The sequence below is a fragment of the Muscardinus avellanarius genome, assembly GCF_963383645.1.
Source record: "Muscardinus avellanarius genome assembly, chromosome: 13".
NCBI classification, from domain to species: Eukaryota; Metazoa; Chordata; class Mammalia; order Rodentia; family Gliridae; genus Muscardinus; species Muscardinus avellanarius.
Window position 1 is genome coordinate 7,487,797 of NC_137799.1, and position 26,445 is coordinate 7,514,241.

General features: G+C 54.5%; 1 protein-coding gene across 2 annotated transcripts; it reads right to left on the reverse strand.

Moving 5' to 3' along the window:
• MIGA2 (mitoguardin 2) lies at positions 1-24,491 on the reverse strand (the record flags this gene model as incomplete). Of its 2 annotated transcripts, XM_080709619.1 has the most annotated exons (15): positions 1-204; positions 413-529; positions 1,115-1,168; positions 3,361-3,495; positions 3,726-3,824; positions 8,642-8,728; positions 8,896-8,968; positions 10,772-10,887; positions 11,986-12,086; positions 12,170-12,287; positions 17,748-17,884; positions 18,194-18,311; positions 18,959-19,071; positions 23,484-23,694; positions 24,396-24,491. In XM_080709619.1, 15 exons carry the CDS (start codon positions 24,489-24,491, stop codon positions 1-3), a joined length of 1,779 nt encoding a protein of 592 aa, XP_080565745.1. The 2 variants fall into 2 exon arrangements, with proteins under 2 accessions (XP_080565745.1, XP_080565746.1); XM_080709620.1 differs by lacking the exon at positions 413-529.
• Between the last annotated feature and the right edge of the window lie 1,954 nt (positions 24,492-26,445).

Sequence of the window (26,445 nt, forward strand, 5' to 3'; positions counted from 1 at the left end):
CTACAGCTCGGTCAGGGGCCCGTTCTCCCGGGGCAGCGCCCCATTCAGACCAGTGCTGCTGGCCGCTGGCACCCCCAGGTAGCCCAGCAGGATGTCACTGCGGCGCCGGGACAGCTGCAGGATGTCGTCCGCCAGCGCCGGCACTGATGTGTAGCGTACGTTGTCCAGGTCGAACATGTCCCTCAGGTACTGCACAATCTGGTGCTGGGGCACAGGGCTGGTGTTGGCCTGGGCGCCCCAGACACCCCGCAGGCCTGAGGAAGTCCCCCTCCCAGCACAGGAGCCCGACCCATTCCCTCCGGTCCCTGGGCATGTGCCCTCCTGGGGCTCCCTGGGGCTTTCCCTCCAGGGCAGACTTGGACCCTCTGAACTGTGGCATCTCTGGGGCTGAGAGCGCACTGCTCCTGCATACCTTGAAGAAAGCACAGACTTCAGCCAGCTGGGGCTTGGGTCCAAGGAAGCCGAAGGCCAGGACGGGGCTAACGTGCTCCGATACGGAGTAGAAGTGGGAGATGAAGCCGTCGGGGACCTGTGGGGGACGGCAGGGCTGAGGAGCCAGACTGGGCTGGGGGAGGACCACCAGACCCTCATCTAAAGGCTCACTGACGTCCTGGCTAGATGGCCCTGGGCAAGCAACTCGAGCTCCTGCAGCCGGGGGTCCTTGGGGCGGCCAGAGGGGTGCCCGCTGCAGGGCCCTGGTGGGCTGGGCAAGGGCGGGCCCAGAGCAGTGGCAGCCGCAGCTGGTACCAGCTGGGCAGAAGGGCCCAAAGTAGAGGGGAGCGGAGACGGCAACCAAGGTAGTGCAGTCTTCCTGGGGCAGAGGTAAGTGTGGCCTGCTGGGCAGGAGGGCTCTGCCTGTGCCCCCGCAGTGAGCCCCCAGGCCGCCTCGGCCCAGCCAGCCCGTCCTATGCATAAGCAGCTCCGGGTGCCCTTCTCCTCCCCTGAGACAAAACGGACAGCCGACTCCACCAGGCCCCGGGGAGACCAAAGGGATCCACCTGCCCTAGGAGGGCTCCCGCCAACAGAGACAGCGCAGCGCCGTGGGAGGGATACAGGCCAAAGGGGGCCGGGGGGAGGGGCCCCAGTACCCTGCCTGGGCTGTTGGGTCACTCACCATCAGGAGCCTCCTCTTGGCTTTCAGGACCGACCAGCAAGCAGTGGCCAGGGCCTAAGGTAGAGAAGGCATGCCAGCATTGGAAAACTGCTCCAGTCTTAAATTTCCAAACTGTAAAAAGCAGTTGGAGTCTGGGTGCTGTGCAGGCGTGCAGGTGGGGGTTGGGGGGAGTCTGTCCTACTGCAGAGCTCCCCTCTCTGGCCTTTGTCCTAATGACTAACCTATAGTAAGAACGCAAAGAGCCCGGCGTGGTGGCGCAGGTTTGTAACCCCAGCGTTTGAGAGTCCAGATTTAAGTCAAGGATCGTGACCAGCCTCAGCTGCTTAGCGAGGCCCTCTGCAACTCAGCGAGACCCTGTTTCAAAATGAAGAACAAAAAATAGGGCTGGGGGTGCATCTTGGAGGCAGAATGCCCCTGGGTTCCGTCCCGAGTACCACACATACAGAAAAAAGAATGTAAAGGAAATGAAGGTCTTTAGCCTTAGAGGTCCTAAAGACAACTGAAGGCGTTAGTCCTAAAGATATGGGAAGGCGATCAGAGCCTCTGTGTGCCTCCTCTCCTCGTGGCCCGGCCTGGGTACAGGAAAGGTGACTGGGGCTGCTTCAAAGCATAGTTGATGAGCAGCCGATACAGCCTGATAAAGCAGAGGTGGAGCGAGGTGGGTACTGACCTCTGCGCTTAGTAAGCCACTGTCTGGAGACGAAAAGGTACCACCTGGCAAAAACCTGAGCAGCTGCTGCCTGGTAACTGCTAAGAACATCCCGATACAAAATCTGTATTTACAGGCCGGGACGGAGAGGGGGGCAGAGCTCTCCGGCGTACCCCACGCACACTACTTTTCTTCTCTTCCCTTTCTATCTCCTACGATTTTGTCATAAGGACTCGCTGAAGCTGCGCCAAGCTGCCTGTTAGTTTTAATTTCCCTATTCAACAAGTTTTAGTTGAATTGAGAAAAAGAGCCCTCAGCACCATTACAACCGTAACAGAAGCACAGCACCCCTCTGTCAGGAGAGGCACCACGCAGCCCCGAGCACCCCACCCGGCCCACACAGGAAGACGGGCTGGGCCCGAGCACCCCTGCTTCTCCTCATTAACCTGGCGGCTGCCCCTTGACTTAGGTCTGGGCTCCAGCCCTTACTGCCGGCTCTCTGGAGAGGTGCTGATCTCTGAGCCTCAGATTCCTCCTCTATAAAACGGCCCTGGCGCAGCCCCTGCAGCTGGTGCCTGTGAGGAGCCAAGGTGACTGCCGGCTGAGGAGCAGCCCGGGGGGCATGGCCCGGGCGTCGTGCCCGTCCCTGCGGGGCTCTCCCCCACGCCGACTCTTTTTGGTACTGGGGATTGAATCTAGGGGCACCCCACCTACATGCTACACCCCAGCCCAATTCCTATTTTCTTTCTTTTTTTTTTTTGTACTGGGGATGGAAACCAGGGGCAGTCTACCTCCCAGCCCTATTTTTTATTCTTTATTTTGAAACAGGTTCTCACTGAGTTGCAAAGGGCCTCACTTAGTAGCTGAGGCTGGCTTTGAACCTGTGCGATCCTCCTGTCTCAGCCTCCCAAATGCTGGGATTACAAGTGTGCGCCACCACGCCCTACTTTATTTCTTTAGATGAAATCCAGGGGCATTCTACCTTCAAGCTATACCCCCAGCCCTATTTTTTATTCTTTATTTTGAAACAGGGTCTCACTAAGTTGCAGAGGGCCTCACTAAGTAGCTGAGGCTGTCCTCTAACTGCGGTCCTCCGGTCTCAGCCTCTCGAATGCTGGGATTACAAGTATGCGCCACCATGCCTGGCTTCCAAATTTTTTTTTCTTGGCACTAGGATTGAACCCAGGGGAATTCTACTTCTGAGTTACACTCCAGCCCTTTTTATTTTGAAAGAGGGTCTTACTAAGTTGCTGAGGCTGGCCCCAAACCTGTGACCCTCCTGCCTCAGCCTTCCAAATGACTGGGATTACAGGTATGTGTGTCCCACCAGGCCCAGCTCTCATTTTTTTAATTTAATAGAATGCATTAAAATTGCAGTAGAATGAATCCAGACACAATGAGTAGAGCTCAGTGCAGCCGCACTGTGGGAGCAACCCATCCGTTCTGAACTAGGGCGGAGGGGAGCACTGCGGGCCTGGACTGCATCCCAGGCCTGGCAGCCTCGGGTCCTGCACAGAGCAGCCCGATGGGGGGTGCCCCAAGCGGGTGGAGTGGGAAGGGTGGGGCGAGTGCCTCTGGGCGTGGGGCGGGGGCTCACCGTCTCCTTGAAGCTGTCCGACAGCCAGCGGTTCCGCAGGACGGCGAGCACGGAGGATGGGGGGCTCTCCAGGTCCTCGAAGGCGTCCATGAGGATGAAGTCCAGCACGATGTCGAAGAAGCCCATGCACACCACCTGCGGGGCGGGGGCTGTGACCAGAGCCAGCGCAGAGGCGGAGGCAGGCGAGGGCAGCGCTGGCTTTGCGGCCCAGGGAAGGACACTCTCTCCAAGTGGGGTGCAGCTCAGGCCGGGACCAGGGCCTGAGCAGCCAAGGAGCCATCACGGCTGCCCGGGACCCGAGGGGAACCCAGCCTGCCCCCACAGAGCGGAGGGGCGAGGCCCCGGAGGCAGACCGGCCCACTCACCCCGCGGCCCTCCAGCTCCAGCCGGGTGGTGGCCCAGGTCTCAGGCCGCAGGGCATAGCTCAGCATCTCCTCATAGCTCTCCAGGAAGCCTTTGGGACTCTGTGGGGAGAAGCGCATTCTGTTCTGAGTGGGCGAGGCCCCAAGACCCAGCTGGAGTAGACCCACAGGGACGGCCGGCCTGTGGATGGGGCCATGCCGAGGTGGGCCTTGCCCCAGAGAGATGAGGCAAGCAAGCAGCTCCCGCCTGCCGCAACGGCCTCCAGAGGCCCCGGGCGCCCGAGGCAGAGGCCACCCCGCGCCTGCTGCCTTCCAGAGGCGCAGAGTCCACAGCACGGCCTCGCTCGGGAGGGACGCGGGAGAACAGGAGGCTTAAGTCAGGAGCCGGAGAGCCGCACCTCCTGACCCCAGGCCTCAGCGGTGAGACGGAGGAGCCACAGCCCACACTCTACGGCCATCCTGGCTGAGCCGAGGGGCTCATACCTGTCAACCAGCCCAGTGCCCAGCCCCTAAGCATTCAGTAACACAAGACTGCTGCAGGAGCTGGGCACGGCAGGCTCGCCGATAATCCCAGCCCTTGAGAGACTGAGACAGGAGGATCACAAGTTCAAGGCTCCCAGCAACTTAGCAAGACCCTATTTCAAAATAAAAAATAAAAACCGGACAGAGTTGTGCACACTTGTAATCCCAGTACCTGGGAGGTGGAGACAGGGGGATCACTGGTTTGAGGGCCGCTGAGGTAACTTAACAAGGCCCTCTGCAACTTAGTGAGACTCTGTTTCAAAATAAAAATGAAACAGGGCTGGGGGTGTAGCTCGAAGGTAGATGCCCCTGGGTTCTATCCCCAGTACCATACAAATAAATAAATAAAATGACATAAAAAGGTTTGGGGGTATAGCGCAGAGGCAGAATGCCCCTGGGGTCCATCTCCAATACTATAAAATACAAACATATATTTTTCGTTAAGTTCCCTTGAGGTGGACTCTCATCGTGTTGCCTGGGCTGGTCTTGAGCTCCTGGGCTGAGGTGATCCTCCGATCTCAGCCTCCGAATAGCCAGGGCTCCGAGCCAGCCCAGCCCACCCAGCTGTTTTCATGAGAATTTCCTGGAATGATCCTGGGCTGTGCATTGACCTCCGAGCCTCAGTCATAAATGGGAGGGAGGTCAGGGCTGGCCCCCAGGCCTCTAGCAGCCAGCTGAGCAGGTCAGATAAGGAACACGCCCTCGTAAGCCCATGTGCTGAAGCTCAGAGGTTTTGGTGGCAGCTAAGAGACACACAGCCAGAAGTCCTCGGTGATGCTAGGACCCCAGAGCCTGGCACTGCCCACGGGGCTGGCCCAGACCACACTGGGAAGCCTACCGGGGCCACTTGGGCTCCTGCTCCATCACCGGCTCTGCACAGGCCTGGTGCTCCGGGGCTGCCGAACAGCCACTTTCCTTTCTCTTTCTTTCTCTTCTTTTTTTTCTTTTTCCTTTCTTCCTTCCTTTCTTCCTTCCTTTCTTTCTTTCTTTCTTTCTTTCTTTCTTTCTTTCTTTCTTTCTTTCTTTCTTTCTTTTGTGTGTGTGGTATTAAGGATGGAACTTCAGGGCCTTCTACCACTGACCTACCCCCTCTAACCCTACTTTATTTTTTCTTTCTTTCTGGTTTTTGTTTGTTTGTTTGTTTGTTTGTTTCCCAGTACTAAGATGGAACCCAGGGGCATTCTACCTCCGAGCTACACTCCCATCCCAACTTTTTTATTCTTTATTTTGAAACAGTGTCTCACTGAGTTGCAGAGGGCCCTCAGTTACTAAGGAGCTGAGGCTGTCCTTGAACCATGATCCTCCGGTCTCAGCCTCCCAAATGCTGAGATTACAAGCTGCTCCACCACTCCTGGCTTATTTTTTAATTAATTAATTAATTTTTTGGTGACAATGTTTCAAGTACTTAAAAGGCTGTGACAGGAGGATCATAGGTTCGCAGCCAGCCTCAGCTACTTAGTGAGACCCTGTTTCAAAATAAAGAATAAAAAATAGAGCTGGGGGTGTACCTTGGAGGTAGAATGCCCCTGGATTCAATCCCTGGTACTGAAAAAAATAAATAAATAAAGTTCTCAATAAATTGATGAGAATTTCACCATTTGTTGAGGCCGTCCTCAAACCTGTGATCCTCCTCTCGGCCTCCCAAGTACTGGGATTAGAAGCATGCGCCACCATACCTAGCTCCCCAGACCTATTTTATTTATTTTGAAGCAGGGTTTCACTAAGTTGCTGAGGCTAGCGTCAAAACTACAATCCTCCTGTGTCAGCCTCCCAAGTAGTGAGATTACAGGTGTGCATGCCACCATGCCCAACCAAACAGCCTCTTTTTTTGGGCTGTTTTTGCGAGTTTGGGGATGGAACCCAGGGCCATTTGACCTCCAAGCTACACACTCTGCCCTATTTTTTACTCTTTATTTTGAAACAGGGTCTCACTAAGTTGCAGAGGGCCTCACTAAGTAGCTGAGGCTGTCTGTGAACCGTGATCCCCTGGTCTCAGCCTCCCAAATGCTGGGATTACAAGCGTGCGCCACCATACTCAGCTCCAAACAGCCTCTTTAACTTTTTTTTTTTTTTTTTTTTTTTTGGTACTGGGGATGGAACCCAGGGGCTTCTACCTCTGAGCTACACCCCATCCCTATTTTTTATTCTTTATTTTAAAACACGATCTCAGTAAATTCTAGAGGGCCTCTAAGTAGCTGAGGCTGGCCGCGAACCTGTGATCCTCCTGTCTCAGCCTCCCAATTACTGGAATTACAAGCATGCGCCACTTCTTGGAGACTCTGAAAACCCAACTCCATGCTAGGTGGAGGCTGGTGCTGGCCTTGTCTCCCCACCCCCACCCTGGGGCCACACTGAGCAGCGTAGGACACAGGCCGGGCCAAGCCCACCCGGCTGCAAAGCCAGGTCCACAGTCGCTTGCCCAGAGCCCAGGCAGGCCCTTGCCCTCTCCAGGCGGTTTCGTCTGCCGCCAGTGGTGAGGCCCAGGAACAACTGGCGGTGAAGATGTGTGAGTTCAGCACAGAGCCCGCTGCTGGGTAAACAGCAGGTGCTGGGGGGTAATGAACCCAGAGCATTGCGAAGAGGCTGCAGCTCCAGGACAGGAAGGATGCACACCCCACACCCATGCCAGGGGCGCCCTGCTGAGTAAGGGGTCAGACACCCCCAAGCAGGATGCAGGGCCAAGTGGCTGGGTGAGCCCTCAGGGTTCCTTTCATTTGTTAAAACCAATACATCATTTTCCATGCTCTCTTTGTGTGTATTTCACAACAGAGTTGTTTAAATAAAAAAGGGTAAAGGCAGGCGTGGTGGCACATGCTTCTAATCCCATTACTTGGGAGGCTGAGACAGGAGGATCACGGGTTCAAGGACAGTCTCAGCACAGAGTGAGGCTCTCATCAACCCAGAGAGACCCTGTTTCAAAATAAAATAGGAGCTGGGCGTGGTGGGCACGCTTGTCATCCCAGCATTTGGGAGGCAGAGACAGGAGGATCGCGGTTCGCGGACATCCTCAGCTACTTAGTGAGGCCCTCTGCAACTCAGTGAGACTCGGTTTCAAAATAAAGAATAAAAAATTGGGCAGGGGGTGTAGCTGGGAGGTCAAATGCCCCTGGGTTCCATCCCCAGACCCGCAAAATAATTTTAAAAAATAAAAATTAAATTAAATTAAATAGGGCTGGGCAGCTCAGAGGTAGAATGTCCCTGATTCAATCCCCAGTACCACATTTACCAAAAAAAGTATGTATGTATGTATGTATGTATGTATGTATGTATGTATGTATTTAGTGGTACTAGGGATTGAATCCAGAGGCACTCTACCTGCAAGCTGCACCCCCAGCTCTATTTTATTTTTATTTTGAAACAGGATCTCACTCAGTTGCCGCGGGCCTTTCTAAGCTGCTGAGGCTGGCTGCGAGTCTGCAATCCTCCTGTCTCAGCCTCCCCTCTACTTGGATTACAAATCTGTGCCATTGTGCCAGGCTAATTTTCTTTTTGAAACCGGGTCGTGCTAAATTGCAGTGGGCCTCACTGAGTTGCTGAAGCTGGCCTCAATCCTGCGATCCTCCTCTCTCAGCCTCACTGGGATGCACTACTACACCTAGCTTACACTGGTTTTTTTTTTTTTTTTTCCCCTGGTACTAGAGATAGAACTCAGACATTCTACCTCTGAGCCACACTCCCAGCCCTATTTTAGTCTTTATATTTTCTTTTTTTTTTTTTTTTTGGTGGTGGTACTGGGGTTCCTGGAAGCCCTTCTACTTCTGGCTACACTCCCAGACCTATTTTTTATACTTTTTTAAAATTTGGAAACAGGGTCTCTTAAGCCAGCGCGGCTGGCTTCGAACCTGCGCGCTCCTCCTGTCTCCGCCTCCCAAGCGCGGGGATTACGAGCGTGCGCCACCACGCCTGGCAGTAGTCTTTATATTTTCAAACAAAGTCTCACTAAGTTGCCGAGGATGTCCTCTAACCTGTGATCCTCCTGTCTCAGTCTCCCAAGTACTGAAATTACAGGTGTGCGTCATCATGTGCAGCGATGGTTTGTTAAAAAAGAAGAAAAGAAAAAGAAAAAGAAAAAAGAAAGAGGAGCCGGGCATGGTGTCGCATGCTTGTCACCCCATCATTCGGGAGGCTGAGACAGGAGGATCCGTATTCACCGCCAGCTTCAGCTACTAAGTGAGGCCCTGTTTCCAAAAACAGAATAAAAAATAGGGCAGGGGGTGTATCTCTAAGGTAGAATGCCCCTGGGTTTCATCCCCAGTACCACGGGGAGGGAGGAAGGGAAGGAGGGAGGGAGGGAGGGAGGGAGGAAGGGAGGAAGGGAGGAAGGGAGGAAGAAGTTTGGGAGGAAAAAAAGGTTGCAGGGGTGCAAAGCCTGAAGGCAGGGCCCGCAGCCCGGCTACCTTCTCGGCCTTAGTCATGAGGCCCGTCACCATCTGCCGGCCGACCTCCCCGAAGAACATCTGGTTACTTTCATCTTCCAGAAGCCCCTAGGGGACAAGGGAGGAGGGCGTGAGCGCTGCCCAGAGCCCAGGGCACTGCTGGGTGGGAGCCTGCGGTCACGGGGCGCCCGGGAGGGAGAGAGCTGGCCCGAGACGGAGGCCGCTAGACACCACGCGCCGTGGCCGCCCTCCCCAGCGGCCCTGACCACACGCACCTCAAAGGCCTGCCGCACGCAGTGCAGCTTGGCCAGGAAGTCCTGGTCACTGTAGCAGCCCAGCAGCTCTGTCCTGCGGGGAAGAACAGACGGTGTCACAGCCAGCGCTGCCCACAGGCGCCGTGGGCGGCACCTAGGAGGGGAGGGGAGCTGGCATCCAGCCGCCTGCCCGGCCCGCACTGTCGCCTCTGGCTGCTGCCAGCTTCTGTCCTGGCTGCGGGGCCACGGGGCACAGGCAGAGGCTGACTGCACGGTCTAGGCCACGCCGGCCTCTCTGGCCCTGGGCACAGGTGGCAGCGTGGCCCCGGGGCTGGGCTGACCTTAACCCTTTAGGCTACAACCAGCCCTCAGCCCTCGCTGGCAAAGACCAAAATGGCCAAACCGCTCCAGGATGCAGCGCACTGGGCAGGGGCTTCTGCTGGTCCTTGCCGCCCGCTATTCACAGCTTTAACTGGAGTTTTCAGCTTTTGTGTGTGTGATACTGGGGATTGAACCCAGGAACATTCTACCTCTCAGCTACACCCCCTATTTGTTTATTTATTTATTGGGGATGAAATCCAGGGTATTCTACCTCCGAGCTACACCCCCCAGCCCTATTTTTTATTCTTTATTTTGAAACAGGGTCTCACTAAATTGAGAAGGACCTCACTAAGTAGCTGAGGCTGTCTGCGAACCGCGATCCTCCAGTCTCAGCCTCCCAAATGCTGGGATTACAAGCGTGCGCCACCACGCCCAGCTTACTTTTTATTTTGAAAGAGAGTCTCACTAAGATGTGGAGGGCCTCACGAGGTTGCTGAGGCTGGCCATGAACCTGTGCTCCTCCTGTCTCAGCCGCCTAAGTACTGGGATTATAGGCGTGTACTATACCTGGCTTATTTTTCTTATTTTGAACAGGGTCTTGCTATATTGCTGAGGCTGGCCCCAAACTTGCAATCCTCCTGTCTCAGTCTTACAGCTATTGATTAGAAGACTTTCTTTTTGCAGTACTGAGTATGGAACCCAGGGGCATTCTACCTACGAGCTACATCCTCTACCAGCCCTGTTTTTTATTCTTTGTTTTGAAACAGAATCTTGCTGAGTCGCAAAGGGCCTCACTAAGCAGCTGAAGCTGTCCACGAACCTGGATCCTTGTTTCACCCTCCCAAATGCTGGGATTACAAGCATGTGCCACCATCCCCAGCTTACTGCAGGTGTGTGTGTGTGTGTGTGTGTGTGTGTGTGTGTGTGGTACTGGGGATGGAACCCAGGGGCATTCTACCTCCGACCTACACCTGTAGACCTATTTTTTATTCTTTATTTTGAAACAGGGTCTCACTGAGTTGCGAAGGGCCTAAGTAGCTGAGGCTGTCCACGAACCGCGATCCTCCGGTCTCAGCCTCCTGAATGCTGGGATGACAAGCGTGCGCCACCACGCCCGGCTCCAGAGGACTTTTAAACACACTTAAATCCTGGAACCATAACCAGAAAACCATCCAGGAAAGTCAACTAAGATGGCCAGGAGACCTACGTATGGCCACAGATGACAACGCGGGCCGAGGGCGGTGCGGGGCTGGTCCAGGCCGCCCTAAGGGGTGGTTCTTGACCTCTGCACTGAAGGGCTGTGTCAGGACACAGGCTGAGGAACCGTGTCCACTGCTGTGCCGGGGCTGGACCCCTGAGAACTTAGGACAATAATGAACTATTAACGACCTTTTTAGTTGATTTGTTATCGTTATTTAGTTAATTGTTACAGACCTGCTAGTCTCAGTTCTCAGGGCCGGACAGGTCCTCCACAGCAAGGGCAGGCGCCAATGATGGCTACCACGGCCTTGGCCGCCTGCTCGCACCCAGCACCGCGGCTCCCCCACTCTCTGCGTGGGAAGGACCCCGTCCTCACCTGAGGGTCCGGCAGGGCACCTTCCCGTCCTTCACCAGCTGCAGGGCCTCCTCGTACGCAGCGGCTGGTCTGGAGAGTGGGATCGGGAAGTCTTCAACGTGTAGGGACTCGAAGAGCTAGGGAGGTGCACAGGAGCGGCCGGGAGGCCCGTGAGCAGCACCCCCTGGGCGAGGGTGCCGCCCATCAGCCTGCCAGCAGGGCTGCCCCTCAGAGGGGACAGCAGAACGAACAGGGCCCATGAAACAGGAGGCCTGGGTTCCAGGCCAGCTCTGGCCCTCAGGACCCCTCTCCAGGCACCCTTCCCAAAGGAGTGTCTACTAGACACAACTCCTGTCCTTCTGTGCCCAAAGCATCTTTTTTATTTTTATTTTTTGTGATACTAGGGATGGAACTCAGCGGCAGTCTACCTTTAAGCTACACCCCCTAACGCCGGGCGTGGTGGCACACGCTTGTAATCCCCGCGCTTGGGAGGCTGAGACAGGAGGAGCGCACGGGTTCGAAGCCAGCCTGAGCTACTTAGTGAGGCTCTCAGCAACTTAGTGAGACCCTGTTTCCAAATAAAATATAAAAAAGGTCTGGGAGTATAGCCTGGAGGTAGAAAGCCTCTGGGCTCCACCCCCAGTACCACACACACACAAAAAAGCTACACCCCCAGCCCTATTTTATATTCTTTTCTTTTTATTTTTCTTTTCTTTCTTTTCTTTTTTTTTGCAGTGCTGGAGATGGAACCAGGGGCATTCTACCTCTGAGTTACACCCCCAGCCCTATTTTTTATTCTTTATTTTGAAACAGGGTCTCACTGAGTTGCAAAGGGCCTCACTAAGTAGCTGAGGCTGTCCTCAAACCGCGATCCTCCTGTCTCAGCCTCCCAAATGCTGGGATTGCAAGTGTGCGCCACCACGCCCGGCTTAGGCAAGAGCATCATGGCCAGCACGAGGCCATGGCAGGAGACTGATGCTGAACAAAGGCCCCAGTGGCTGGAGGAGGAGGAGAGCACGGGAGCCTTTCTCCAGCCTGGGTGCCCCAACGCCTGGCTTCCCAGGCCTCCCGGCCTCAAGTGACTTCCCAGCAGCCCAGGAGGCAGCGCCTGGTCTCTGCCGAATGCTGCTCCATTGGGAGAAACGCCTCGCTTCCCCGCAGCCCAGGACTCATCTAGCGGCCTCCATGGGAGCCCGAGGCCCAGCCTCACCCCGCGCCGCCCCACGCTGCGTCACCTCTGTGGCCGAGAAGAAGGAGTCCTCCGAGGTCAGGCTGTCCTCGTCGTCGGCCCGCAGACGCAGGGAGCCCTCAGTGAGGGGCAGCATGAGGGTCCTCTCTGGAAGAGCGGCGAGAGAGGGTGAGCCGGCTCCCCTGCTCCAGCAGGCCGAGCCGGGCACGCCACACGCCAGCCCGGCTCACCCAGGTCCAGCAGCATGCTGTCGGCGGGGAAGGAGGAGCCGAACTCCTCCTGCAGGTGGTAGGCCCGATGCAGCAGGGACTCCAGCTTCTCCGCAAACTCCCTGCGCTGTGACTCGGGCTGTGGGAAGAACGGTGACAGTCAGCCGCTCCCGTCAACTCCCCGGGCGCAGGGCGGCTCTGGGACCCCAGCACCGGGAGCTCAAGCGCCAGGCCTGCGCTGCCCATCACAGAGGCACCACTGCGTGCGGCCCCCGAGCACGCGACGCCCAGTCTCAAATGGGGCGTCCTGTGAGTGCCAATGTTCAGCTTAACCAGAAGTGTTAACTATCTCAGCAGAGCCCGTGTGGCAGCACATGCCTGTAACACCAGTACTTGGGAGGCTGAGACAGGAGAACCATGGGTTCGAAGCCAGCCTCAGCAGTCTCGGCATGCTAGCAAGGCTCTCAGCAACTTAGTGAGACCCTATTTCTTTTTTTGCGGGTCTGGGGATGGAACCCAGGGGCATTCAGCTTCCGAGCTACATCCCCTGCCCTACTTTTTTATTCTTTATTTTGAAACAGGGTCTCACTAAGTTGCGGAGGGCCTCACTAAGTAGCTGAGGCTATCCGCGAACCGCGATCCTCCGGTCTCAGCTTCCTGAATGTTGGGATTACACGTGTGTGCCATCAAGCCCGGCTGGGACCCTATTTCTAAATGAAAAATAAAATAGGGCTGAAGGTGTAGTTCAGAAGTAGAATGCCCCTGGGCTCAATCACTGACACCAAAACGTCTCAGCAATGTTTTTATGTTGACCACAGGTTGAAATGATCAGATTTTAGATATACCAGATTGCATGAAGCAAATAATAATAATAATAACAATAATAATAATAGTTATTATTATTATTATTGTTATTATTATTATTAGCGGGTCTGGGGATGGAACCCAGGGGCATTTGACCTCTGAGCTACACTCTATTTTTCATTCTTTTTTTGAAACAGGGCCTCACTGAGTAGCTGAGGCTGTCCGCGAACTGCGATCCTCCAGTCCCAGCCTCCCAAATGCTGGGATTACAAGCATGTGCCACCACGCCCAGACAACATGAAGCATATTATTAAATGAATCTCACCCATTTCTTTCTGCCTTTTAATGTGATCTCTAGAAAACACTCAGTGTGACCTGGGACTTTCTACTAAACGGCACTGCTCTATAGCCAAGCCCTCCTGGTGCAGATCTTGGTAACACCAGTTCCAAACTGCATGATCTGTGGCAAACAATTTCCCTATTCCAAACCTGAGTTTATGTGTCGGTGGAAATAACTGTGCCCCCTCCTAGGGTTTTAGGGAAAACTTCCAGGAGACAAGGCCAACAAGGTACTTAGCCAGTGCCAGCCCGTGGGGACGAACGGCAGGTGTCGGCTCTCATAATAATGACTGTAATTACTGTTTCTACTCTAGGAGAACAGGGCAGAGCCCAGAGTGTGCGGGGCTGAAATCCTGGGGTGTGCTAAGCGCATGTGCCTGGGAGAGCGCTGCACACCAGTTCATCTTGCTGCAGAATGGGGTGACGACACTGCTGTCATGTGCGTGACCCACACAGGGCGGCCGCTGCAGGTGGTGGTTGCGGCCACGGCATGGCTCTGGCCTGTCCCCAGAGGCTACATGTCAAAGGCCTGGCCCGGGAAGCCACGTCCCGAGGTGGTCTTGTGGGATGTGTCTGGATGTGAGGGCTCCGACCTCGAGAGGATTGTCCACTGAAGGGTTAGTATTTGAGGGCAGCATGGGGGGCTGGCCGGAGAGGGCCCACGGAGTGCGCCCCAGAAGGGTGACCCTTGTGCTGGCCTTCCTCACTCTCAGCCCCCTTGCCTGCCCGCCTCCGGCTCGGCTCTTTGGTCTCAGACACCTCTCGCCCAAAACCCTGGAGTGAGCCAACCATGGACTGGGAAGCCGACCCTGAAACCATGAGCCCAAATACACTTTCCTCCCGCACGTTGCACACGTCAGGTGTCTAGGGCAGAGCGGCACAAGGCTGGGAGCAGGGAGGAGGCACTGCAGGGCGTGGCGCTCTGGACTCACAGCCACCAGGTAACACGACCCGCAGCGTCCAGGTGGCCGTGTGAGGAGGATGCGGGTGCCAGGAGGATCCTCACAGAGAGGCCCAGGTTGGACGCTGGCAAGAGGCAGAGGGAGGAGCCCAAGAGGAGTGTGAAGGGTCACCTGGCACCACCCTCCAAGAAGGGTACAGCATTTGGGACTCCCTCGGGCCTCTGGGCCGGGCGCGGAGGACAGGGCACTGTTCCCTCAACCCTGGGAGCTTCTGGGCCCAAAGCCAGCCGACTACTGTTTCCATGCAGGCTGCCAGGGCCTGCCCCTGCACGTAACTGGACCCTGGGAGGAGACGGGGCCAGCTCAGCACTGAGGCCTCGGGAGAAGGGCCGGATGAGCCCAAAGGCAGCCAACACTGAGGGGGCGCCTGGCCCGGGACCCCCGTCCAACCTCCAGGGACCCTCCCACTTATGGAGGGCACTCCAAATGGGGGCGCTTACGGAGGCAGCAGGACACAGTGGTGCATGCCTGTAATCTCAGTTGCTCAGGAGGCTGAGACAGGAGGATCACAAGCACGAGCCCACCTGGCTCAAAATAAAAACTAAAAAGGGCCAGAGGAGCTCAGTGGTGGAGCGCTTATATTCAACCCCCAGTACTCCAAAAAGTACTGAACAGTGGGTACAACGTGGGACGCACGGCCACCTCCCCCAGGCCTCTTTCCTCCCGTGTTCTGCAGGAGCCCACCTGCCCAAGCACTGGGGTCTCCGCCTTCCACCCCAGGCACTGCCCCACCTTCATATCCTAGTGGTCACGCCCACGGGGCGGGACTTCTGAGCTGTACCCCTGCCAGAGAAGAGGCCAAGTGGGCCTGCAACCTGCGACTGGCTACACCAGGCACAGCCCACCCCTGTCCTGCAAACTTCCCCACTGGCCAGCTGGCTCCTGGTGGAGGTGCCAAGGCAGAGGTGAAGGGTACGAGGAGTGGGCAAAGAAATGCTCCCTCCGCACTCTGCCAGACCGCACCTGCCCCCCACGCAGGCAAGCCTCCTCGGTCAGCCCACCGTGGCGCCAGCTCCAGCCTGCGGTCCTGCCTGAGCCTGGGGAACACAGCCTCCCCACCCGGTCCTTCAGGCTCCTCCCTTGTTGTGGCAACTCTGGATTAACCTCCCGGTTTTTGGTCCTGGGGATGGAACTCAGAGACATCTACCTCCTCCAAGCTATACTCTCAGCCCTTTACCTTTTTGTTTGGAAATAGGCTCTTGCTAGGTTACTGCGGCTCGCTACTTTGCTGAGGCTGTCCTCGAACCTGCAATCATTCTATTTCAGCCTCCAAGTGCTGAGATTACAGGCGGGCGCCACCATGCCTGGCTTTCCTCCCTCTGTTTTTTTGTTTTTGCGGTACCGGAGATGGATTGAACCCAGGGACACTCTACCTCCGGGCTACACCCCCATCCCTATTTCATTTTTATTGGGAAACAGGGTCTTACTAAATTGCTGAGGTTGGCTTTGAATTTGCAATCCTCCTGTCTAAGCCTCCCGAGTACTAGGATTACAAGTGTGTGCCAACATGACTGGCCTCCCCCGTTTTTTTTTGTTTTGTTTTGTTTTACAGTACTAGGGATGGAACCCAGGAGCATTCTACCTCCGAGCTACACCTGCTGCCCTATTTTTTATTCTTTATTTTGAAACAGGGTCTCACTGAGTTGCAGAGGGCCTCACTAAATAGCTGAGGCTGTCTGCGAACTGCAATGTTCCTGTCTCAGCCTCCCCAATGCTGGGATTACAAGCGTGCGCTACCATATCAGGACCACATGTTTGAGGCCAGCCTCAGCAATTTAGCAAGACCTTCAGCAACTCAGTGATTCCCTGTTTCAAAATCAAAACTAAGCTGGGTGTGGTGGCACATGCTTGTAGTCCCCGCGCTTGGGAGGCAGAGACAGGAGGATCGTGCAGGTTTAAAGCCAGCCTTGCTGGCTTAAGAGACCCTGTTTCCAAATAAAAATACAAAAAATAGGTGTCTGGGAGTGTAGCCTGAAGGTAAAAGGGTTTCCAGGAACCCCAGTACCACCAAAATAAAAAATAAAAGCCGAGCGTGGTGGCATATGTTTGTAATCCCAGCATTCGGGAGGCTGAGACCTGAGGATCGCAGTTCGCAGACAGCCTCAGCTACTTAGTGAGGCCCTCTGCAACTCAGTGAGACCCTGTTTCAAAATAAAGAATAAAAAATAGGGCAGGAGGTGTAGCTCGGAGGTCAAATGCCCCTGGGTTCCGTCCCCAGACCTGCAAAAATAAATAAATTAATTAATTAAATAAAATAAATAAATAAATAAAAAGGGCCAGTCAGGCGTGGTGGCACATGCTTGTAATCCCAGCATTCGGGAGGTGGAGACTGAGGATCGAGGTTTGTGGACAGCCTCAACTACTTAGTGAGGCCCTTCGCAACTCAGTGAGACCATTTCAAGAAAAAAAAAAAAAAAAAAAGACTAAAAAATAGGGCTGGAGGTATATATCAAAGGTACAATGCCCTGGGTTCTATCCCCGGTACTGCAAGGAGAAAAAAAAAAAGGGCTGGACATGTAGCTCAGAGATAGACTACCCCTAGGTTCCATCTCCTATACCAAAAATATCAAACCATTGATTAATCAATCAGTTAAAAAAATTTTTTTGGTGGTACTGGGGGTGGAACCCAGAGGCTTTCTACCTCCGGGCTATTCTCCCAGACCTTTTTTATATTTTATTTGGAAACAGGGTTTCACTAAGTTGCTGAGAGCCTCACTAAGTAGCTGAGGCTGGCTTCGAACCCGTGCGATCCTCCTGTCTCAGCCTCCCAAGCGCGGGGATTACAATCGTGAGCCACCACACCCGGTCTTCAATTAAAATTTAAAAAAAAAGAGTTGAGGGTGCAGCTTGAAGACAGAATGCCATTGGGTTCAGTCCCCAGTACCACAAAAAAGAATAATTAATAATAATAAATAAATATTCACTACAGAAAATTTGGAGAGTGCCCCTCAAAAAAATGTATTAAGGAAAAGCAAGGTCCAATAATTTGATACTATGGAGCACGGTCCGTTTCCTCCCATCCTTCACCAACGCAAGCTTTCCTCCAGAGGTGGGGTGACGGTCTGATTGTCACTTCCGGTCCATTTACTGAGAACTAGCCCGTGGCAGGCTGTCTGCTAAGCATGTTACATGAAATACATTACATGGGATAGTTATTTCATGTAAATATGTTACGTGAAATGTTATTTATTTACTTACTTACTGCAGCACTGGGGATGGAACCCAGGGGCATTCTACCTCTGAGCTACACCCCCAGCCCTAATTTTTATTCTTTGTTTTGAAACAGAGTATCCCTAAGTTGTAGAGGGCCCCACTGAGTAGCTGAGGCTGGCCACGAACCACGATCCTCCTTGTCTCAGCCTCCCAAGTACTGAGATTACAAGCACCCGGCTCACACGAACTTGTGAATGGGAAATTTCAGTCCAAGAGGGGAGGCTGCCTGTTGGGAGAGGGTGGGCTGCCGACCCGCGCAGGGTCGCGAGGAGGCCACCCACCTCCGACAGCACCTCTGAGGCGGTCTCTGGATTCCGGAGGCTGTCCCCCGGCGTGGGGGTGCTGCCGTTGTCCCCTCTCTGGCCCACGCTCAGCGCCTGCTCCCACTTCTGCAGAGCCTCCTCGAACAGCTCCATGCCTGGGCACAGGAGGGAGAGAAAGTCAGGCCCCCACCCGCACCGCAGTCAAGAGGGGCGCAGCCAGTGCCGAGGCAGAGGCCCTGGGAACAGACCCGGGCAGGACGGAGGCGGGCCCTGGGCGCCTCAGAGGGGCCCCGGAGGCCTTCATTCAGGCCAGATGTGTTCCTAGCCACTGTTTCCTGTGCAGAAAGAGCTGGAAAGCACTGAAGGGGCGCGTGGGCAGGGTGGGGTAGCACTGGGAGAAGGGACCCGAGCCCCTCCCGGCTCCCACCAAGCGTTCCTCCCGCCACCCTGCTCCCCAGGCCCACCTTGCACATAGAGGCTCTCCGCACTGCCGTCGGTGGCGGGCACTGACTCCTCCATCCCTCTGACTTCCCACGGGCCTGAGCAAGCCGCCGTGGGGCTGGACGAGTTCACCACCACCATCTGCGTGCCAAGCATGGGGCCAGGACTGAGGCTCTGCAGGGCCTGAGCCGCCCCACCCCGCCACAGGCCAGCCGCGATGCCCACCCGCCCTGGGCCCCGTTCCCGGCCGGGTTACAGTCGCTGCCGCGCTAGGAGGTACGGAGGGCAGAGAGCGCCCAGGGTGTGCCAGGGCCTCTCGCCCGCTCTGCTGAGGAGGCTGCTGCTCCTCCAGGACACACGAGGCCGTCTCTAGCTCGCCTCTGTGTCCGCAGACAGTGCCAGGCTCCAACCAAGTTGAATGAATAACTATGTAAATAAATGAGCCAGAGCCACACTCCAGGAAGACACAAGCGTCCCTGTCCTATCACCTCAAGATCCTCAACACCTGGCAGGGCCCCGTCACCACGCGGTGCTGGCTCAGCGTCTTAGGAATAGGCATGCACCTTCTCGGGGACCCTCGGCCTCTCTTCTGCACCTACCCACTGTCTCCCACCCGTGCCTTCGGGGATCAGTGATCAGTGGCCATCCTGGACGGCTGCGTGCATGGGGGCGTGAATGGATGAATGAATGAATGGACACTGTCTCCCTGCCAGCCCGGAGGCCTCCTGAGGTCCCAGTCCGGGGCTGTGCTGGGCGCCCGGCCTCCCCCAGAGCCCGCAGCTCCTCACCGAGGCCAAGCTGTGGGAGGAGCCTGAGCGCTTGCTGGGCTCGATGGAGGAGATGCCGCTGAGCGTGTCGTTGCTCTTGCTGCTGGGGCTCTGCACCCGCCGGCTGGAGTAGCCTGTGGGGACAGGAGGGCGGCTCACACCGGCGCCCCTGCACTGCCCCTGCTTCTGCAGCTGGGGGCAGGTCCTGACCTCCTAAGCCAGGGTCACAGCAGAGCGCCCCGCCAGGGCACTTGGTAGAGGGAGGCAGGGCACCGTTCCAGGTCGCCAGAGGAGCAGCAGGGTCCAGCCATTCCCCGCCACCCTCCCGGCTCAGCCCGCCTGTGCTGTGGGTTGATTAATTCTCTTTCCAAAAGGGAGTCAAGATAATAACTGTTTATTTCTTTTGGTTCTGGGGGTGGAAGCCAGGGCTACTCTTCCTCTGAGCTACACCTCCAGTCCTATTTTATTTTATTCTGAATCAGGATCTTGCTAAGTTACTCTGCATTAGACTCAGTCCTGAGCCCGGCGTGGTGGCGCACACTTGCAAATCCCGCGCTTGGGAGGCTGAGACAGGAGGATCGCGCAGGTTCGAAGCCAGCCTCAGCTACTTAGTGAGGCTCTCAGCAACTTAGTGAGACCCTGTTTCCAAATAAAATATAAAATGGGTCTGGAAGCATAGCCTGGAGGTAGAAAGCCTCTGAGTTCCACCTCCAGTACCACACATGCACACAAAAAAAGACTCAGTCCTGCAACCCTCCTGTCTCAGCCTCCCAAATACTGGGACTACAGATGTGTACCACCACACTTATACTTCATTGTGCGTGTGTGCGTGTGTTATACTGGAAAATAAACTCAGGGGCATTCTATCTCTGAGTTACAACCCCAGCCCTTTTATTTTTTGTTTAGAAACAATGTCTTGCTAAGTTGTTGAGGCTGGCCTCGAACCTGCCACCTTCCTGATTCAACCTCCCAAGTACTGAGATTATAGGAGTGAGCCGTCATGCCCAGAGGGCTTTATCTTTTACTCTTTTATTTTGTATTAGAGATTGAACTAAGGTGTATTCTACCTCAAGCTACACCCCCCGCCCTTTTTATCTTTTTGTCTTGAAATAGGGTCTTTCTAGGTTGCTGAGAATCTCATTACATTGCTAAGGCTGTCCTCAAACCTGTAATCCTCCTGTTTCAGCCTCCCCAGTATGGGAATTACAGGCATTGCCACCATGCTCAGCTCATCTTTAAATTTTTTTTTTTTTTTTTCGGTACTGGGGATGGAGCCCAGGGGCACTCTACCTTCAAGCTACACCCCCAGCCCTATTTTTTATTCTTTATTTTGAAACAGGGACTCACTGAGTTGCAGAGGGCCTCACTAAGTAGCTGAGGCTGGCCATGAACCCTGACCCTCCTGTCTCAGCTTCTCAAGTACTGAGCTTACAAGCCTGTGCCACCACGCCCGGCTCATCTTGTAATCTTATTTATTTATTTTGCAGGTACTGCGGATGGAGCCCAGGGGCACTGTGCCTCTGGCCTATTCCTCCAGTCCTATTTTTTAGTATTTTTATTTATTTATTTATTTTTGCGGGTCTGGGGATGGAACCCGGGGGCATTCTACCTCCGAGCTACACCCCCTGCCCTATTTTTTTTTCTTTATTTTGAAACCGGGTCTCACTGAGTTACAGAGGGCCTCACTAAGTAGCTGAGGCTGTCCACGAACCGTGATCCTCCAGGTCTCAGCCTCCCGAATGCTGGGATGACAAGCGTGCGCCACCACGCCCGGCTAGTATTTTTATTTTTTGAAACAGGGTCTCACTGAGTTGCAAAGGGCCTCACTAAGTAGCTGAGGCTGTCCGTGAACCGTCCACCCGAGTGCTGGGATTGCACGCCTGGCCTCATCTTTAATTTTTTTTTTTCTTTTTTCGGTGGTACGGGGGTTCCTGGAAACCCTTCTTCCTCCAGGCTATACTCCCAGACCTATTTTTTATACTTTTATTTGGAAACAGGGTCTCTTAAGCCAGCGTGGCTGGCTTTGAACCTGCGCAATCCTCCTGTCTCCGCCTCCCAGGCCCAGGGATTACAAGTGTGGGCCACCACACGCGGCCATCTTTAATCTTAAAACAAGATTCTCGAGTGTATTCATTTCGAGTCACCCCTCCGTGCCAGTCTGGTATGGAGCTGTATTTCAATTTTCTGTATTTCTATCTTTCTAATAAACTTCTTTAAATCTTCAAAAAAAAAAAAAAACACAAAAAAAACCCCCAAGATTTTCCCAAAATGAGAGCCTATAAAAAACTTGCTTTCAAAAGAGATTGATAAAAAACCACTCTGGTGTGGTAAACAGCAGCGTTACATTCTGAGGGACCATAGAGGTTTCTAAAACCACACCAGCCAGCTGGACAGAGTGGTGCACACCTGCAACCTCAGTGACTCTGGACGCTGAGGCAGGACTGCAAACTCAAGGCCAGCCGGGGGTGGTTGCGTATGCTTGTCATCTCGGTACTTGGGAGTCTGAGACGGGAGGACCGCAGGTTCGAAGCCAGCCTCGGTGACTTAGCGAGGCCCCCCTCAACCTAGGGAGACCCTGTTTTCAAATAAAATTGTGTTGGGGGCATAACTTGGAGGTAGAATGCAGCTGGGCTCAACCCTCATACCAAAAATATTGATAAATAAAAATAAAAATAAGCCAGGCGTGGTGGCGCACGCTTGTCATCCCAGCATTTGGGAGGCTGAGACCGGAGGATCGCGGTTCATGGACAGCCTCAGCTACTTAGTGAGGCCCTTTGCAACTCAGTGAGATTATAAATAAATAATAATAAAGAAAGAATAAAATAAAGAATAAAAAATAGGGCAGGGGGTGTAGCTTGGAGGTTGAATGCCCCTAGTTCCAGCCCCCGACCCGCAAAAATAAATAAATAAATTAATTAATTAAAAAAATTAAACATCCAGGTGTGGTGGCTCACACTTGTAATCCTAGTACTTGGGAGACAGGAGGATTGCAGGTTTGAGGAACAGCCTCAGAAGTAGTGAGACTCCAGCTGGGGGTGGAATTTGGAGGTAGAATGCCCCTGAGTTTGATCCCTAGTGCCAGTAAAATAAATAAACAAATAAACAAAACAGTACACGGGAGGCTGAGGCAGGAGGATTGCAGGTTCAAAGCCTGCCTCAGCAATTGAGTAAGACTGTCGCAACTTAATGAGACTATTTCCAAATCCAGATAAATAGGGCTGGGGGTATAGCTCAGAGGCAGGATGCCCCTGGATTCAATCCGCAGCACCACACACACACAAAACAACAACAAGAACCAAATTAGTGGCTGCTAGGGCTGCAGCGGGGAGCGCGGCTGATGGCGGAGGAGGGGTGGCGGGCCTGGCAGAGCAATTATTGGTCATGGGGGCGACTATGACGATGTGCGTGTCAAAGCTCAGAGCACAGATTAAAAACTATGACTCGGGTGGGGGGAGAGGGCGCCGAGTGCAGTTTAAATGTATACCATGTATTTTCAATCAAAAATATGTATAAAAATAAATAAATAAATAAAAAGTATGACTCCGCATAGAATTTCACTTTTTTTTATTTTTGATTTTTGATAGTACTGGGGTTTCTGGAAGCCCTTCTACCTCCGGGCTATACTCCCAGACCTATTTTTTATATTTTTATTTGGAAACAGGGTCTCTTAAGCCAGCGCGGCTGGCTTCGAACCTGCGCGATCCTCCTGTCTCTGCCTCCCAAGCCTGGGGATTACAAGCGTGCGCCACCACGCCTGGCATCATTTTTTTTTTTTTAAAGTACTGGGAATGGAACCCAGGGGCATTCTACCTTTGAGCTATACCTCAATTTTTTATTCTTTATTTTGAAACAGGGTCTCACTGAGTTGCAGAGGGCCTCACTAAGTGGCTGAGGCTGCCTTCAAATCTGCGCAATCCTCCTGTCTCAGCCTTCCAGATGCTGGGATCACAAGTGTGTGCCACCACATCTGGCTTCATCCTTCATGTTTTAAAAACAAGGGGCATAGGAGGAATGCTGTTTCAAGGAGCCCTCTCTATTCCTGAGCAGGGCACGTCCCTCTCTGGCTTTAAGCCACGCCCGCCAGCTCTCTCTAGCTGGGTCCTCAAACAGTGAGAACGCCCAGAGCCGCCACCGCTGGCGCCTGGACAAGTGCCCCCGGCACGCTGTGCGCCCACTCCTGCGATGACTGGAGCAGGGCTTCTACCGTCACCCTACTTGCTGGATGAGGGATCCTGGCCGTGCAACAGGCAGGCACTAGCCTGAGATCCCACTTATTTGTTTATTTATTTATTTGGGGGTACTGGGATGGAACCCAGGGGCATTCTACCTCCAAGCTACACCCCCAGCCCTATTTTTTATTCTTTATCTTGAAACAGGGTCTCACAGAGTTGCAGAGGGCCTAAGCAGTAGGCTGTCTTCAAACAGCAATCCTCTTGTCTCTGCCTCCAAAATGGTGGAATTACAAGCATGTGCCACCACGCCTTGAGATCCCAGTTATTTACGCCCCCGACGTTTCCAGGCCAATGCTGGCCCACTGCGCACTGACCTTTCTTAACCGATGGGACCTTCCGGGCCATGAGGATGGGCAGGGGCACGGAGCCCAGCTGCTCACCTCCCACCTCGGGGCCAACCTGCTTCTTCCTCCGCCGGCGCCTCTTCAGCTGGTGAGCAGCCAATGCCAAGGCCACGGTCCCCAGGGCCGTGGCAAAGAGGACCTTGCGCAGGCCAGGTGTCAGCCGCAGCTGTGAGAACGCAGACTGCAGGAGAGAGGAAGGTGGCCAGGTCATGCCGCCCCAGGGAAGCTAGCCAGAGCTCCTAGGTCAGGGCAGCGCTCCTCTGCCAACCAGACGAGTGGCAGAGGCAGGCACCACCGGGGAGGGACCTGGGAAGCGCAGCCCGCAGGGGTACGTATTCAGCAAAAGGCCATCGCTGCGGAGATGGGGTCTGGTGAGCCCAACGATCACGGGCACGGTGATGCAGTGCCTACTGCGCCAGGCAGTGCCCAGAGACTGAGCGGCACCTGCCAGCATCCTCATTACTCTCCAAACGAGGAACCGAGCTTAGGGGTTAAGAGACACGCTCATGGGGACAGGGACAGCACTCGAACCCTGTTTTGGTGGCCCGGAAACCCCTTGGGCACGACTGCATCCCGCAGGGCAGAGTGTCAAGAAATATCAAGGGGCCTAGGAAGTTGCATACATCCAAGGCTGTTGGGAAAAGCAATCGTGACCACTTCTATGGACTGGGACTCGGAGGTCGAGAGCTCACGCAGCCGTAGAGTGAAGACCAGGTTGGCACCCAGGTCCTAACCCTCAGAGAAGCAGAACAGAGACAGGTGGCTGCGCCAGCAGTGACCAGGGCCGGGCTCCCCCAGGTGCGGAGGGACACTGGGCTGAGAGGCTCAGCGTTTCAGATCAGAGGGGTCAGCGGCAGGACCGCGGCACAGCTCAACCCCTACCTGCCCAAAGGTCGTGTACAGGAACACGGGGATCTCAGCCACCGTCATGGCCAGAGCCTGGATCATGGACACACCCTCGGTGCGCCGGAACGCCATGGCAAGACCGGCACCCAAGAGCTTCCTAGGAGAACGCCTTCAACTGGCTGCTGACTGGGTCCTGGGCACTGTCCACATTCCCGCAGAGCAGGGACACGCAGACCAGAGGGTACCTGCACAGAGCTGAGAGACAGAGGACCAGGTCAGACACGCGAAGGCGCACACAGACAGAAGCACACCGGGCACAGGGAGAGCAAAGCCTACCTCGGGAGTACCAGGCCTGGACTCAGGCCTGCCCCCTGCACCTGCCCGCAGGCAGCCAGACAGAAGCCTCAGACCCTGTGCCCAGCCCCAGCCCTGGGGGCAGAAGACAGCGCCTCTGCTCTGCTGGCCGAGGGAGGCCCAGGCCTGGGAGCCGAGTAGTTCTGCTCCAACTTCCACTCTCTCACCCCTTTAAAACCCATGAGGCAGCCGGGCGTGGTGGAGCACGCTTATAATCCCAGCGCTTGGGAGGCTGAGACAGGAGGATCGTACAGGTTCAAAGCCAGCCTCAGGTACTTAGTGAGGCCCTTAGAAGCTTAGTGAAACCCTGTTTCCAAATAAAATATAAAATAGGTCTGGGAGTGCAACCGGGAGGTAGAAAGCCCCTGGGTTCCATCCCCAGTACCAATAAAACAAAATAAAACCCATGAGCCATGTGCTAAACAAGATTCTCAGCCCCAGACGGAGAATCATTACATCTTTACCTTCCACAAAGTTAAGAGCATTTCACTTCCTATGGACTCTGCTATGAAGATTAGCAAGAAGTTTTCCCCAAACAATAACAGCTCTACACAGTCCATGCTCGTGCGGGTGGTATGTGCACTGCAGAGGCGTTCCTCCTCCAAGCGACACCTCCAGCCCAACTTTATTTCTTATAAAAGAAAGGTCTTACTGGGTTGCTAAGAGCCTCGCTAAGCTGCAGGGGCTGGCTTCGAACCTGTCTCAGCCTCCTGAGGACTGAGATTACAAGCATGTGCCACTGTGCCGGCTAGTTCATGCATATTTTTTGCTTAGATCTTTATGCATGTTATTTATTGATTGATTGATTGATTGATACTGGGGATGGAACCCGGGGGCATTCTACCTCTGAGCTACACCCCAGACCTATTTTTTGTTTTTTTGGTACTGGGGGTAGAACCCAGGGGCTTTTCTACCTCCAGGCTATAATCCCAGACCTATTTTATATTTTATTTGGAAACAAGGTCTCACTAAGTAGCTGAGGCTGGCTTTGAACCTGTGTGATCCTCCTGTCTCAGCCTCCCAAGCGCTGGGATTACAAGCATGCGCCACCAGGCCCAGCTCTATTTTTTATTCTTTATGTTGAAACAGGGTCTCACTGAGTTGTAAAGGGCCTCACTAAGTAGCTGAGGCTGGCCGTGAACCTTGATCCTCCTGTTTCAACCTTGCAAATACTGGGATTACAAGCGTGCGCCCCCACGCCCGGTTTATGCATGTTATTTCACCAGATCATCACAATTCTTCTTGGGGGGGAGGGGAGGAGATGAGGGTGTCCTAAGTTGCCCAGGCTGGCCCCCAACTCGCAATCCTCCCACCTCAGTCTTCAGAGTAGCTGGGAATCATTACAGGTCTGTGAAGCAGATTGCCTTCCTCTGCCTTCCAAGAGGAAACTGAGTCAGGAATCGCAACCCAGAGGCGTGAGGTGGAGTCAGGATTTGCATCAGGATCTATTGGACTCTAGACTCTGCTCCACAAAACCCTCTTGCTAAATCTGACACGAGGCAGGAAGTGCAGCCCTGCAGCACCGCAGAGGACAAGGGCGGCCTTCCCTGGACGCTGAGCCTCTCCCAGAGTGCCTCACTGCCCCATCCCAAGGCCAGGGAGTGAGGGGCCTCATCACACACAGCCCAGCTCGAGACCCTGCAGGGTGTTCCTGACTGCCAGCACCAAGCCTTCACGGTCTCCTGGGACCTCAAGCGGAAGGAACATGCAGGCCAGGACAGACCCTGTCTCC